Here is a 15,742-nt window from a genome sequence, read left to right on the forward strand (position 1 = left end):
GTAGGTAGGGTTAGGTAGGGTTAGGTAGGGGTGGGTAGGGTTAGGTAGCAACGTTAACGATTTCTGAAAATCGCAAATGAAATGAAAATAATATGCCTGCTCTCAAGCTTAGCCTTTTCTTAACACTGTCATCTCAGATTTTCAAAATATGCTTTTGAACCATAGCAAATCAAGCATTTGTGTAAGAGTATTGCAAGCTAGCTTAGCATTTTGCGTAGCATTTAGCACGCAACATTTTCACAAAAACCAGATAACCAAATAAATAAAATAATTTACCTTTGAAGAACTTCGGATGTTTTCAATGAGGAGACTCTCAGTTACATAGCAAATGTTCAGTTTTTCCTGAAAGAATCTTTGTGTAGGAGAAATCGCTCCGTTTTGTACATCACATTTGGCTACCGAAACGAACCGAAAATTCAGTCACCAAAACTTCAAACTTTTTCCGAATTAACTCCATAATATCGACCGAAACATGGCAAACGTTGTTTAGAATCAATCCTCAAGGTGTTTTTTCACATATCTCTTCATTGATATGCCGTTCGCGGAAGCCTGCTTTCCCCTCAGAATCCCATGGAAAAATACCAGCAGCTGAAAATGACGCACCAATTTCGACGGAGAACACCGGGCGGACACCTGGAAAATGTAGTCTCTTATGGTCAATCTTCCAATGATATGCCTACAAATACGTCACAATGCTGCAGACACCTTGGGGAAACGATAGATAGGGCAGGCTCATTCCTGTCGCATTCACAGCCATATAAGGAGACAATGGAAAACAGAGCCTCAAAAATCCTGCTCATTTCCTGGTTGCCGTTTCATCTTGGTTTTGCCTGTAGCTCCTGTTCTAGGGCACTCACAGACAATATCTTTGCAGTTCTGGAAAATTCAGAGCGTTTTCTTTCCAAAGCTATCAATTATATGCATAGTCGAGCATCTTTTTGTGACAAAATATCTTGTTTAAAACGGGAACGTTTTTCATCCAAAAATGAAATAGCCCCCCAGAGTTTCAAGAGGCTTGCCTTGTAAAATAAAAATTTGAAGCAGAGCTTAATTTGTAAATTGGGAGGTGCCAGAACAAAGAGTGAGTGCTAGAGGGGGGTTCTGTGGTACCAGAACTCATGAGAAAAAAGATCACCTATTATTATAGAGCATTGAAGGCATATCATCACATTTGGGTAGAGCCACTTATAGAAGGTACAGATGTATATGTACTCTCCATGGGTTGTGTTTTCTCAATATAAATCACTTCGGCCAGTGGTCCCAGTTGAGCATTTATTTCTGTTGTTAAATGGGAAACAGCACGTTAGTTGTGCAGGGCTTAACGGTATTGATGGCTGTCGATGGCAAAATCTGTAGCATGAAGACAACTGTGTTAGCAGTAAATACACATTTCTTTAGAGGTAAGTGGAAACATAACCAACCCTGTTACACACACATGGGGAACAGTTTTAGTAGCCTAGGGTCCGGGAAAGTGTTGGCCTTTTTAAAACCGCATTTCGTGAAATTCTACATAATTTTACATGACTGGAGACTTTGGCATCATCTTTTTTTAATCCGCACAAATGATCGAAATGGCAGACTACTTTGACACTGACAAACTTAGTATCTGAGATCAATAAAAACGACCTTGTCTTGAATCCATCAATAGCCTATAGGCCTAGGTTTGTGGAGAAACATATAGTAGGCTACAACATGAGGAGGAAATTAGTCCTAAAAATGCTTTCCAGTTTCACTGACTCACCCAATGATGCGCAGCTCACTGGCTGGAGATTGTCGATGCGCTCGTGTCAAAAGCCTATCTCTCTCTCTCTCTGTTTTGTAAAACAATGTTTGGGAGTTGATCAAATATTTTGGTAGTCTACAGCATAGTCTTATCTTTTCAGCAAGAGTCATTGTTTTTCAACCTGTGTTTTCCCTCGATTGTATTTGAAATATTGCAAAAGGCCTGTTTTGTCTGCGTGCTGTTTTTTCGCTGACAGATTTGCCTCGCGTTCCCGACTGTAGGCTATTCTTTGTTATTGGGCTACAATCCACAGCTCGGCTATTTAAAAAATAAGCTATTGGTCCTCTGTAGCTAAATTATAGGGCTTCTCATGACGTATTAGGCTATTATGAATGATATAATTTATTTCTGAACAGACAGCAGTAATTCCGTAACTTTAGAACATTCCTCCAGAACCCTTCATGCAGCTATGATTCTATAAGGAAACAAATGATGAAGTGCAACTCTGGAGAGATGAGGGGGCAGGATAATTGACGAAGAGGCAACTCGAATGAACTTTGATCGCTTTTATTATAATTGTTACATAGCAAAAAGTGAAAATGATTTTTCATGGCACGAGAGGTACCGGATTCGGCCAAATAGGTTCCGGAACAAAGCAGTCCAGAACGGAAAGGTGCCGGATCCTGTTCTGGCTCAAATTAAGCACTGATTTGAAGTACCGAGGCCTCTACCTGCTGAGTATAAAGATTATTAAACTTGATTCAGTGGGCTTGTCATTCACAGTACTGATGAAAAATCAAGAACAGTTGATCTAAATGTGGATATACGAGGCCATCTAGTGGTCACCGGATTATTAAAAAAATTCATGCAATCTATCTGTGCACGAGCATGCGATGCCATATATTTGACGCAGGTATTTATTTTTCAACATGTATTGTCAATGACTGGAACAAAATATAATTGTATGAGCTATGCCTCTGTGTCCCGGCGTTGTTGTACCCCTCTACTATCTGGCTTGGTGGGGCGATCTCGTTCTGCATGCCTGCTTCACTTATATTCAATGTGTCGTCATGCATTTGTGCATGCACGCTGTTAACGGTCATACCCGTCTTGCTAGCTAATTTAGCTAGCTCATCAACCAGTATTTTATTCGCTTTTTCTGCACGATAGCACTTATTAAAGCCTTGAAACTCATGGGGACCTCACTGTTAACACGGGTCATCGAGCTAGCCCTTATTTGGCAGCAGGGTTGCATCGGTTTCCACTGGATGTGACAGCTTGTTAGGCTGGCTAGCTAGGTAGCTAATTCGCTAACGCAAACTGTTTATCACGTAGCAGCCTATGCTGACTAGCGTCGCTAGCAACTAGCTAACATGGATAAAGTCTAGTCGTGGGTCCACAAAATCAAACAAATGGTACTAAACTGATGACAAAATCATGTTTCGAAAATGTAGTAGCTATTTATGTTGTTGTTGTTGTTTAATGACATTGCGAATATAATAATTTTTGACATTTATCTACCGGTATGTATCGAATCCGGTTTCGGCATGAGAAAAGTATTAATCGCAAATTCCAGCACGAACGGATACCGGAAAATAGAAATAAGAGAACCGGTCACGAATGCGGAGCCACGCCCTAAAATAACATGTGACCACAAGGCGTTTGTGACACATTCATGCGTTCCAATGTTGTCATAATTGTCTGTAGGTTCTAAATTGCTTATGAGCTTGGCTTCCCTTCAGAAAGCAGCTGATTCTTGTACTCTACAGCTGTATTTTCCTACAATTAATAATAATATTAGCAACAAAACAGATTTCATTCCTTGAAACGATATTGCCAGATGGAAGAAAATAATAAGGTAGGCCTAAACTGTAATAAGATATACCTTAAAGACTGCTTGTGTTTAATCCTGAATCCAGTTGCCCCTCTTGTACTGGGATAAAACAATAGGGAACCCACGAACCTTATGGAGGAGTGCATGTGTTTTGTAGACACACCTGGGTTCTAAACTGGCTGAGGTAAACGAGCCTGGGTTTTTAAATCCCGGTGAAAGCAGATATGACAAGGTTTGTCAATGTCATGTTGCCCTTCTATTTAGATGAAACTACCAAAAGGATAATTTTTCTTTTCCTAATCCACATTTTCTAGCAAAAAAAACATGTTCATGCTTTAGGGCTGGTGGCTCCATACATATTGTTCAAATGTAAAGTGTGTGTGTGTGTGGATAAGTTGGGGTATAGGCCTACACTGTCTTCATCCTCTAAACTCTGGATGTTTACTAACTTTGGGAAGTTGGAAACACAAGCATCTTCATATACAATAGGTTTGTTTCAAAATTAGCATGTTTCTGGTCAATTTGTATTTTTAATCAGCTCAAGGTATCGGTTGTCTTAAACCACAGGTTTAGGATCAGATGACCCATTAGGGTGGTGAAAGAACAGTTGACCCTGTACCAGTGGTTAGTGTTAACTTCTACGAACACGTTACAGCACAGGCATCCCACTGGGCACCAACTGGTTGAATAACGTTGTTTCAACGTAATTTGTCAATGTATTGTGACATGGAGTCTTCTTGGAAAATACATTGAATCATCAACATAATCTGTTGTTTTGAGGGTGAAATTTCAACCACAGGATGATGTCATCATTGTAAATCAAAATTAGCATTTATAGTGATGCTATCATTGGCAATGTTGACGTACCACAACCATCTCTGTTGTGTTGCAGTTGTTTAATTGGCCCAACGTTGCCAATGCTCCTCCACTCTTTAACAGTTAAAAATTATTTCAGTATGATATTAAGTTTGATTATTTGCAATATAATTACATTTCTACCAGGAGCAGAGCAATTCTACCAGGAGCAGAGCAACCTCAGTGATGGAAACCACAGAAGAGGGGAAGCTCAACAATGTGGAACATCAGACACTTATGGACTTCCTTCAAAACCTAACTGAGAAGTATGTTCTGTTTTCTTTGGTACTATCACACCTTCAAGGAAATAGGATCAAATTAGAAACTGATCAATCGGAAAAAAAATGTTCAGTGCTAGAAAAGTTGTCACATTGCAATTTTGTCAAAACAACTGACACAAAGCAAGTATAACTTCACGATCAGGCAAATAATTAAATAAAAACAATTCTGCCACGCATCCTGATATGACAACATTTATAACAATATTGTTTTCAGGCAATGGAGGGGGATTCGTGAGGGCATGTTTGACCCGGTAAGATCATGTTACTGACAATTTAATTAGATTACCATGAAAACTCTGCATAATGTTTAACCTTGTTCATAAGCTTTTGAAAGACGCACTATGCAACATTTTAAAACACTTCTTCTGTTTCTGGAATACAGCTGACAAAACAACAGCTTGCCGGCTTGTGTCTGAGGATTGTCCAGTTTTTATCGGACAAGCTGATGCAGATCATCATCCCAGGTCTTTATGAACTACTGGGCATCCAAGATACTGCCTCCTCTCCATTGTCACAGAGATCTCTCACAGCGTCACTCACCAGTCTGTTAGACGATAAGGTTAACACCAAGTCCCGCGTGAGATTTACTGAGGCTGGTGTACCTAAGAGGCCAGGCAGTCGAAAGTCTTACAATAGCTTTCGCATCCCGACTCCCTACCCTTCCTCCAACTGTATGGAGCAGGAAGAGGAAGAAGAGCAGGAATCACAACTTAAGTTCAAGGAGATTTACCTGACTAAGGGCAGTGGAAGCTACCTGCCCAAGGGGGCCATGAGGTATGTTCTTAAAGGGAAATTTAACAACTTCATATTCATCTCCAGCATCACCATATGTGAAAATTACACATTTTCATGCTTTGTAGTAAAAAGAAATATAGAGGGACGTAACTGTTTTCAATAGTGCTGAGAAATTAGTGCTTTTTGAGGTTGGTTTGGTATCGATTCAAATATTTAAAAAATAATCACGGTTTTGGATTTCAATACTTTTTTTAGACATTGAATGCATTATGGATTATGTGTGTTGAATGCTGTAACAACACATAATAAAACAATGAATAAAAGTCCCATGATGGTAGTGACTGTCCATTACTGTTTATGACTTATCAACCATCATTTACTTTCTCATATAAAATATTTATTTGATGACTTTATTATTTCATTCCAAGTCATCAACTCATCTCTATAGAGCTGCTGCTTATCCTGTCTGACAAAATCACTATTTTAGTAGTTCTTCTAAGAAAATAAGACCTACTTTTATGACCGCTGAACACCAACTGTCAATCACTTAGATCATGTATTTCCAGGTAGAGAATCCTCGCAACGCAACTGCTTTTTATCTCTCTCATGCATTCTCTCGTCTCTCCGTCTCAGTCAATGAGGTTTCCGTATCTGCTCCACACAGAGTGGACAAGTAAGTGCGCGTGCAATGGATTATGGGAATTAATTGCCATATTTTCTGTGCTAAACTATGTAGAATACTGGCTTGTTGGAAACTACAACTCCCTACTACATTGCATAGTTCGTGCTTGATCTGATTTATCTCTACAGAAACTGAGCATCGAGCTCACAGAAGAAGAAAAAATATATATATTGAATTAAAATAATTGAGCCGACATCGGTCAATTAGTTGTTTAAAAACCGAAAAATAACAAAAATGTTGGTTAAATGCTCAGCTTTCGATTCTAATGACATCATCAGTGTGCATCGTGTGATTTTAACCAATTATGAGTAGGCATTGCCTACTAATTGGTTGATGATGTCATAGAAAACACTTATCTTCCTCTTTCTTTTTTACTACAAAACATAGAAATGCCCGTTTTTCACATATGCTGATGTTGGGGTGGTGCTGGAGATGATGAATATGAAGTTGAAACATTTAGAAATTTCCCTTTAACATTTCTTCAAACTGCCTTGTATTTATGATTGTCCTTGAAGTTATTAGAAGTTACAGTATTTGAAGTTTATAGCAATTTGGATTTTTGTAGAGGATAGATATTGCCAGATATAGATATCTACAGGCCAGTTTCAATACAAATGATTTATACAAAATACATTTTATTGGGCTTTAGAAATTAAGCAGTTACGCTGACATCACACGAAGGTTTTTTCTCAGAGAAACAGCAGCGTTTTCCTCATTGTTTTCAATGGTGCAGATGTATTTGACACACTGAATGTGCATCACAGACTAACATATTATTTGTTTGACTTTGATGATTTCTGTTGTTTTTTTCCAAGGACTCTAACCTCTCTGTCTGATGTGCAGAAGAAAACAACCAACTCTGAGACGCTACAAGTCCTCTTAGGTGTCTCAGAGGACACCCTCGTCACCTGTGTGCAGGACAGCCTGCAAGGATCTCTCTCCAAACTTGCATGCATGTCCAATTCTCCATCTGGAAGTGCAGGCTCTATGATGCTAACCTCTGCTGTAATGGCAGAGTTGGCTAAAGATGTCAAGTCGGCCTTATCAGTGGTCGTTAAGAGTGCCTCCGCAAGTCAAACCTCGCTAGTGACACCGGTAAGGGGAGACTCACAGACCAAGGTGACTGAGAGCATGGTGAGAGAGCTGGCTGCTAAACTTGAAAAAGTTGACCAAGAGAGCAAGAGTCTAACAGGGCAAGTCATGACCACCATCTCTGACACAATGGTGGCTTTTGTTGACGAGAACGAACAGAATTTGCTGAAAGATCTGAAGGACAAGATCACATTTTTGGCATCGCATGTTGGCTTCATTGACGATCTTGATGCCCTGATAAGGAAATACGAGAGCAGCTACAATATTGGTGAATCTGGTTCCTCCTGCACGCTCACATCTAAGAGCATCCAAAAACTCTCCAGCCGGGAGTTTCAAACATCAGCAATACAAGCAGTGAGTGGAGTTCTTGCCAAAAGAGTCAGTAGTTTGAGCTTTCCTAGTTCAGTCGTTCAGTCTGAGTTAACAGGTGCTGTGTCAGGTCAAACATTGTCTGGCATTGTAAAGACAGAGTCAATTCACCCAGTGGGCTCAGCAGCGTCAGTAGTTGTTAAGACTTTCGTGTCAGATATGAAGTCCTTGGCTGAATCTGAAGAGAGTCCCCAACAGAAGAGTGCCTGGTCTGCTGCTGTTCACATTTACCACAGCATCCAAAACAACTTGAAAGATTATTTCGGCAAGCTTCAGCGATGTGCCTTAAAGAGTATTGTCACATCTGATGACAACATCACAAATGCTGAGTTTAAGGAGACAGTTCCACTTCCTTGCTTAGACATGAAATATAGGCCCAGTAAGAGTGAGCCTCAGTTGCCAGAGTCCACTGGTGAAGTTACTTTACAAAGAGGCCTAAGTGAGTGCTCAAAACTTCTTTGGGCACAAACTGAGTCAGAAGAAAACAAGCTCCTTCTGACAACTTGCACCAAAGAAGTCATCTCAGAGCTTCTGGTCTTGTACAACACTGAGATGTCAAAGGAGGACCCCCTGTACACTGTTGGAGAAAAAGGATCAGGCTTCTCTATTGAGAGAGAGAAATTTGTAGAGGGTGTTCTGGCTCAGCTTGGGGATATCTCCCATTCCAGGGCCTCATCACCAATAGTATATGAGTTCCCCTGTCAAAATGAGGACAGCATAAGTACGGCCACAGCTTCTTTGACCAGTCTGTTAGATTGTATTAGAAAACTCTCAAGTGAGCAATTTAAGAGAAATGCCATTCAAGCAGTGAGTGAGTTCCTAGTTAAAAAGTCAGCTAGCAGCTTAACTAGTGCAAAGCCTGCATATTCTGTAGCATCCAGGTCTTGTTCCATTCAAAACCAGTACACATGGTCAAAGGATATTTGTGCGGATTCTGCTGCCTTTGGCATCATTGAAACATTTGTGGAAGACCTGCAGAGCTCGGCGCAACCTGCAGAAGTAGAGGAGAGAGAACCTGACCTCCAGGAAAATGCACAAAAGCTACAGAGCAGGATCTGGTCTGCTACCACTAGTTTATATAACAATATTAAGAAGACATTAAAGGACTTCATCATTCACCAGCGGAGGTCAGACATGGAGAGCAGAATGTCTAGTCATATACCCACAGAGGACTCTGGACATCTTGGGACTAAGGAGTACCTTGGTTTGGCAAGCCAGGACTTGAGGCAAGCTAGTAAGAGTGTGCCTCACTTGCGCAGTTTGAACCTTGAAGTGGCTCTACACAGGGGTGTCAGCGAGAGTTCAAAACTTCTCTGGACTGAAACAGACGAGGCTCTACTGACCAATAGTACCAAAGAGGTCATTTCAACAATCTTGACCTCATGCGAGGATCAGACATCAAATGCACCTTGCTTCTCCACAGTAGGAAAGAAAATATCTGATATGTCCCTTGAGGTCAACATGTTGGTAGGTGGTGTTCTGTCTCAGCTGAAGGACATCTCCTTGTCAAGGTCCCCAACACCATGTGAAGACATGTTTGAACGTCTCCAAGGTTCTCCTGAGCGAACCTCTCCAGTAAGTCTAGATTGCAGCACGGCTGCCTCCAAAGGCATTGCATCTTCCCACAGTCTTTCAACAAAGAGCCTCCAAAAACTCTCTAGTCATGAGTTCCAAACCAAAGCTGAGAAAGGAGTGAGTGAGGTCCTCTCTAGATCATTTAACATTGTGGAGGAAGGTACAACAGATAAGTACCTTCAGTCTGTATCTACATCCACCACATCTACTGATATTATACAAACCACGGTGAAAGACCAGCAGGAGCTCACCCAGACCACCCAATCATCTGACATGGTATCTGGAACCTCCCTGCTCACCACTGGACAGGTTTCTGAGAAAAGGATCTGGTCTGTTGCTCGTAACATCTACTACAGTCTGCAAAGTAAGATTACCGAGTTTCTCAGAAAAGATCTTCAAAGATCAGACACAACGCTTGGTTCAATCCAAATCTTTACATATCAAAGCAGTCCTGCATCACAAAGAGCAAGTCTCGGCCATCTTGAGGTCAACCAGAGCAGTGTTACACCTGGTGGAAACGATGCCTGTGTGGACATTCCGCACAAATTACTACCTAAAACCACTGAGCTCTCAGGATCCATGCTGGAGGATATTGACACGATCCGTTGTAGGAGTGCTGACAGCCAAAATACAAGAAATACCTCTTCTTCACGATCCTCCATCTCTCTAACACCTACTTCAAAATTAAGGCAGTCGAAATGGCACTTTGCCTTACCCGGGACTCCCATCCCCACTGAGTTTCCTGCTCAGATTGACTTTCCCATTGTTAGAAACACAATCATTGAGGACTTCTTTCACACAGAGGACTTACTTCCTGTAACCTTTGTGGACAAAGTCAGGCAAGCTGCCGGGGTGGTAGTGGACATTATGGTGGAAAGTGTTGAGAACACACAGGAAAATGGACAGGGTGCTTCTCATCTTGACGACCTCCGATCTGCTGTTAGGAAATTGAGAAAAATCATTTCCACTTGGACCATCCACATTTTCAGCCATGAATTGGTGGATAAAGTGATAGCCCTTCAGGACAGCCACAGCACTCCACAGGTCTTAACATTGGAAGCAGCCAAAAGTGCTTCAGACTCCATTCTTTCAAGGCTGAAATGGGGAAAGGAACAATGTGCCATATCCAAGGAGCTCTCCTCTCAGCTTCTCCAGATATTTGCTGAAGAGACAGTGAAGGGCTTCCTGAGACAGTGGTCAGATGAGTATGAAAATATAAACTTTGATGTTTCAGTCCAGAACGATCCAAAGACTTCTACTTGCATGGTCATTCTTCAAATGATCACCAAAGCCACTGCTAAATGTTATTTTGAGTCCGCTACCAGCGTGGCCACCAGTGACATTGTAGAAGGCGTGTTTGATTTGGAAAGGGATACCATCAGCAGTACTGGAGAGCAGGTCCTCACCTTTAACACAAAGGTATAGTACACATACATCTTTCATGAATAACACTGCTGTTGACCTTTTATGAGATATATGATTCTTTGTGTCATGGCATTGCACTGCTTCTTTGCAATTGATATGCTGTACTTTAAGATATCGAACATTTTTCAGTTTGTTTTAATGTGCCTTTTCCCACCAACCAGGGTTCCAAGAAAGTTAGTAAGAACCTCTGTCCTCAAGAGTCTCTGGAGTACCAGCCTCAGAACATTTCCCCTACTGTGTACTTTACAGGTAAGCCCTGCTGTTGTTTAGGCTGCTGCTCAGTCAAGACTGAGACATTATCCCTTTACCATTCCACTAATTCATTTGGAAAGACATTGTACTCCTCTGAGTTGTTACCTATGACATACTGTACTGTGGGCTGGGTGGTAGCCTAGTGGGTTAAGAGGTTGGGCCAGTAACCGATAGGTTGCTGGTTCAGAATCCCTGAGTTCACGAGGCAAAATCTGTCAATGTGCTCTTGAGCTAGGCACTTCATCCTAATTGCTCCTGTAAGTCTCTCTGGATAACAGTGTCTGATAAATGAGTAAAAATGTAAATTGATGGCATGATGGATGGTCTTTCGTTGCAGAGACGATGACAACATCTCATGGCTCCTTTTCTCCAGAGGGAATTTATGATATCGCATCGTCCTTCCCACTTGAAGAGAAGAGTCGCAAACCCTCCATTTTCACCAGATTGTCTAGATCCATCACGAAAGGCTTTCCCAGCCCATTCAAATCTTCAAGGAAAAACAAATTAATTAAATAAATTCCTCATTATAACAACGAGAGCATTCATTTGTTCAGATGAAAATCTAATCGTATTGGTCACATACGCCGAAAACAACTGTGAGATGCTTTATTACGAGCCCATTCCCAACAATGCAGAGTTAAAGTAAGAAAATATTTTCTAAATAGTAACACAATAACAAGGCTATATACAAGGAGTACCAGTACCGAGTCAATGTGCAAGGTAGTCGAGGTAATACAGTATGTACATGTAGGTAAGGGTAAAAGTGACAATGCAATCAGCATAGATAATAAACACAGTAGCAGCAGCTAGTGTGAAAGTCGGTCAGTGTCACAGTGAATGTGTGGGTAGAGTGTAGTGAGTGTGCATCGAGCCAATTCAAGAGAGTCAGTGGAAAACAATTAGAAAAATACATCAATAACAAAGGTGGTTCAGCAGTCTAATGACTTGGGGGTAGAAGCTGTTCAGCAGTCTAATGACTTGGGGTAGAAGCTGTTCAGCAGTCTAATGACTTGGGGTAGAAGCTGTTCAGCAGTCTTATGCTTGGGGGTAGAAGCTGTTCAAGTCTTATGGCTTGGGGGCAGTCTAATGAGCTGTTCAGCAGTCTAATGGCTTGGGGGTAGAAGCTGTTCAGCAGTCTAATGACTTGGGGGTAGAAGCAGTCTAATGTTGGGGGTAGAAGCTGTTCAGCAGTCTAATGACTTGGGGGTAGAAGCTGTTCAGAAGTCTAATGACTTTCAGCAGTTCAGCAATGACTTGGGGGTAGAAGCTGTTCAGCAGTCTAATGGCTTGGGGGTAGAAGCTGTTCAGCAGTCTAATGGCTTGGGGGTAGAAGCTGTTCAGCAGTCTAATGGCTTGGGGGTAGAAGCTGTTAAGGAGCCTTTTGTCCAGACTTGGTGCTCTCGTATCGCTTGCCGTGTGGTAGCAGAGTGAACAGTCTATGACTTGGGTGGTTGGAGCCTTTTGCCAATCATTTACATATCACTTATTTTATTTTTATTTGATGTCATATTGTAAACGTATGTATCTGTTTTGCTGAAAATATGATTTTGAAAACAATGAATGTCTACAAGTGCTTCATAAAACAGTTATATTTATTTTTATATTTTCAAAAGACAGCAAATAGCCAATCAAGTATCAACATAAGTGAAATGAAAGGCAGATTTCATTTTCAAATAATTGTCTTGTCCAGTGAAACTCAATGACAGCGATTCAATGACATCATTATTTACCTCCAAGAAGCATCTTCAACGTTCAGTGACAAATTGGATAAGACACATACACTAACCAAGTGTTTTGTACCTGTCAAGAAGCAAAGCTCTTCAATATCCCAGAAATGGAAAGGCTTTGAGACAAAGACAATCAACTGACAAGATAATGCACATTAGTTCACCTCCAACCATCTTCAACGTTCTGACAACCCATTGGATAAGACACATACACTGAGTTACAGCAAAGTTATCATTTATGCATGGGTCCACGATCCACTCATAGCTCTCACAAATATCTGACAGTTCTCAGAATACTAAGGAAGAAGTGTGTGATACTGGATTTTATCCTTCCCACTCCAGGTGATTCAGCAAGTGATCTAGCAAGTGAGGCATTTGGCCCAGCGTGGACAAAAATCTTGTTTGTGGTTAGAGGGTGGAGCTAATTGGCCCAGTGACCCATGGACAAACTGAAAGGTTCAAGTTCAATTCCAGTGACAAGGTACAACATTCAGTTCTGCCCCTAAACAGGCACAACCCATAGTTCACATTGGTCATCATTGAAACTAAAAATTTGTTCTTAACTGACTTGCCTAGTAAAGTAAAGGTAAAAAGAACAAATTCTTATTTACTATCTTTCTTAACTGACTTGCCTTTGTAAAATAAAATAAAAAAATTGTAAATAAGAATTTGTTCTAAACTGACTTGTCTAGTGAAAAAAAGGTTAAATAAAAATCAACTATTTAAGCTGTCTGCTATGTTGCTGTGTAAATCCACACACTGCAGGGGAATGATGACACATGCTGTGCCAAAACATCGTTACAGTAGTTGTCAGTTTTGTAACGTAAATAAAGAGTTTGTCAAATACTCTGTGAAATACAGTATGTATTATTTTGACACTGCCCAGACTCATTTAAATGAGCAATAATGATCCACATCTTAATAAAAGAGTTTTAAGGCAGCAGTGGTCATACTGTATTTGACATTGATTTCAACCACTACAGGTCTTCATCAGCAAGTGAGGATTTCTATGGACAAAAAATAGTGTTCAGTGTGTGTGTGTGTGGGGGGGGGGTTGGAAATTAGACCCACAAATCAGGTGAACAAAATAAAATAAAAATAGTGTGTAAACAGCTTTTACATGTGTCCCCCACTTACCACCACTGATTATACAAGGCATTCAGTCTGACAGTATTCACACCTTTCATATTCAGAAATCCTCCAGCACAACCACATAGTCACATTCAGTCAACTGAATGATTCTAGAATTGGATAATTCCATTCACATTTGGCTACTACAAATAGCCAGTGAAATATGATACGTTTTCTTACTTGAGAATAGGAATGACTGAGAATCCACTGCCTGGTTGAGGATCTTTCTGACACAAATCAAACACAGGTACTGACTATATCTATAAGCATCATCCAAAGGAACGAAATTCTAAGCTCGTCCATTGTTTCAGGCATCATCTGTTCCAAAGTCTCATCTTGTTCACTGTAAAAAATTAAAAACTCAAATAAGAGTTCCTTTTTGGACAATTCCAGGTTGTCCCTCCTTGTTTCAGTTTAATCTGCCAAATGACCAGGATCCTGGTGTCTACCCAATGTGCTGAGCACTCCTCCTGGCCAGAGTCCGCTTGCTGCAACCATGGTCTCTGCCACTGTTAGAGAGTCAATCAACCAGAACAAGGTTAGGAGACCAAATCTGGTCCTAGCATTGTGAAATACTGTATATGGGCCTCAATACATCAAACATCCTATCCTCTCCCATAACAATTAATCTGCCTGAAGGGGAACAACTTGTTAGGGATGAACTGACTGACACATATACCTTCTAAGCATGCCTAGTTGGCCTCATGATTTGTTTCCTGGACTTGTTAGGACATCTTGGGAGGGTAAGCTTCGTAACCCCAAGTCATAAGACTGCTCGCCCACAATGGTCAACGGTGGCCCTGTTGTTCAGGCTGTTTTATTTTTGTTACTTTATTTATTGCCCAGCTTCTCTTCAGCATCAACTGCACTGTTTAAGGGCTTGTCAGATATTTCCGCATCACAAATGGCAATCACGGGAGGTGACAAATAGCAAGTTTGGTTGATTTTCAACCTTCTACAAGATGGTTGGCTCAGTTTGGAGTGCTCCTCACAGGTAGCTGTTCTGAAAACCTGGGTCATCCTCTGTGGGAGAAAGTGTGGCGGTACTTCTCTCTTTCATCCCTGAGGACAGGGTGAAACTGGCACGGTAAAAAGGTTTATCCTGGGACATGCCAGAACGCGGCTACAAAAGCAGGATACATGAGATGGGCAGTTGATGGGGGTCAAACGAGGCATGTGGACTTCACCTTAAACAAAGTGTTGTTTTTGAGCAATAGATTTTTGTCTTGGGGGGCGCGGACTTTATTTTATTGTATTTCAATCCATGCAGTTATATGCCCTTAAAAATATCACCCAGCCCTTTAGTGGATGTATGTCCGCATTGGCAGGGCCATTTTGGGAGGAACCAAGAGCACAGCTTGGTGGCCATGGCACACATGGTGCCTATGAATACCCTACTGAAGGGCATTTAATGGGGTCATGTTATGGGGATCCCGACAGGTAAGGGTCAGAAATTTTGTGTCTGTTGAAAATTAAAGATTACTGACAGAGCCATGGGAAAATATGGCTTTATAAGGGTCTGATCATATTGAAGCATATTTGTTAGGTTTTCAGTACTTCAATTAGGGCCCACTAGAAGCAGCGATGTCAGTACCATTTTTCAATGAACATAATCGAATCAGTCCGGCCATCGGCTTGTAAGCTATATATAAGCTATATACAGGGTCAGTACTATCATTGTAAGCTATATACAGGGTCAGTACTATCATTGTAAGCTATATACAGGGTCAGTACTATCATTGTAAGCTATATACAGGGTCAGTACTATCATTGTAAGCTATATAAAGGTTCAGTACCATCATTGTAAGCTATATAAAGGTTCAGTACCATCACTGTTGATAGTAAGTCTATCATACAGTTCAGTGTGTAGATGTGTATTCTGACCTCATCACAGGTCTCTCCCTAGACAGGTGTCGTTGGACGGTCAGTCTGTGTCCCAGGAAGCAGCCTCTGAGGAACTCCGCCCACCCATCCCAGGTGTCCAACCGTAGAGTAGCCCCTGGGAGACAGAGACACATGCAGGTTGTCCTCCTGGTTGCCATGAACCAAGAATGTGTTCCA

General features: G+C 41.2%; 1 protein-coding gene across 1 annotated transcript in view; it reads right to left on the bottom strand.

The window, feature by feature from the left end:
* The window catches only part of LOC135525069 (protein ANKUB1-like), a 47,349-nt gene that overhangs the window by 10,310 nt on the left and 21,297 nt on the right, over positions 1-15,742 (bottom strand). The window contains exon 4 of the mRNA XM_064952827.1: positions 15,566-15,680. Within this exon, the coding sequence (XP_064808899.1) occupies positions 15,566-15,680 (115 nt within the window). The remainder of the gene's footprint in view (positions 1-15,565; positions 15,681-15,742) is intronic.

Source organism: Oncorhynchus masou, chromosome 31 (genome assembly GCF_036934945.1).
Source record: "Oncorhynchus masou masou isolate Uvic2021 chromosome 31, UVic_Omas_1.1, whole genome shotgun sequence".
Classification (NCBI taxonomy): domain Eukaryota; kingdom Metazoa; phylum Chordata; class Actinopteri; order Salmoniformes; family Salmonidae; genus Oncorhynchus; species Oncorhynchus masou.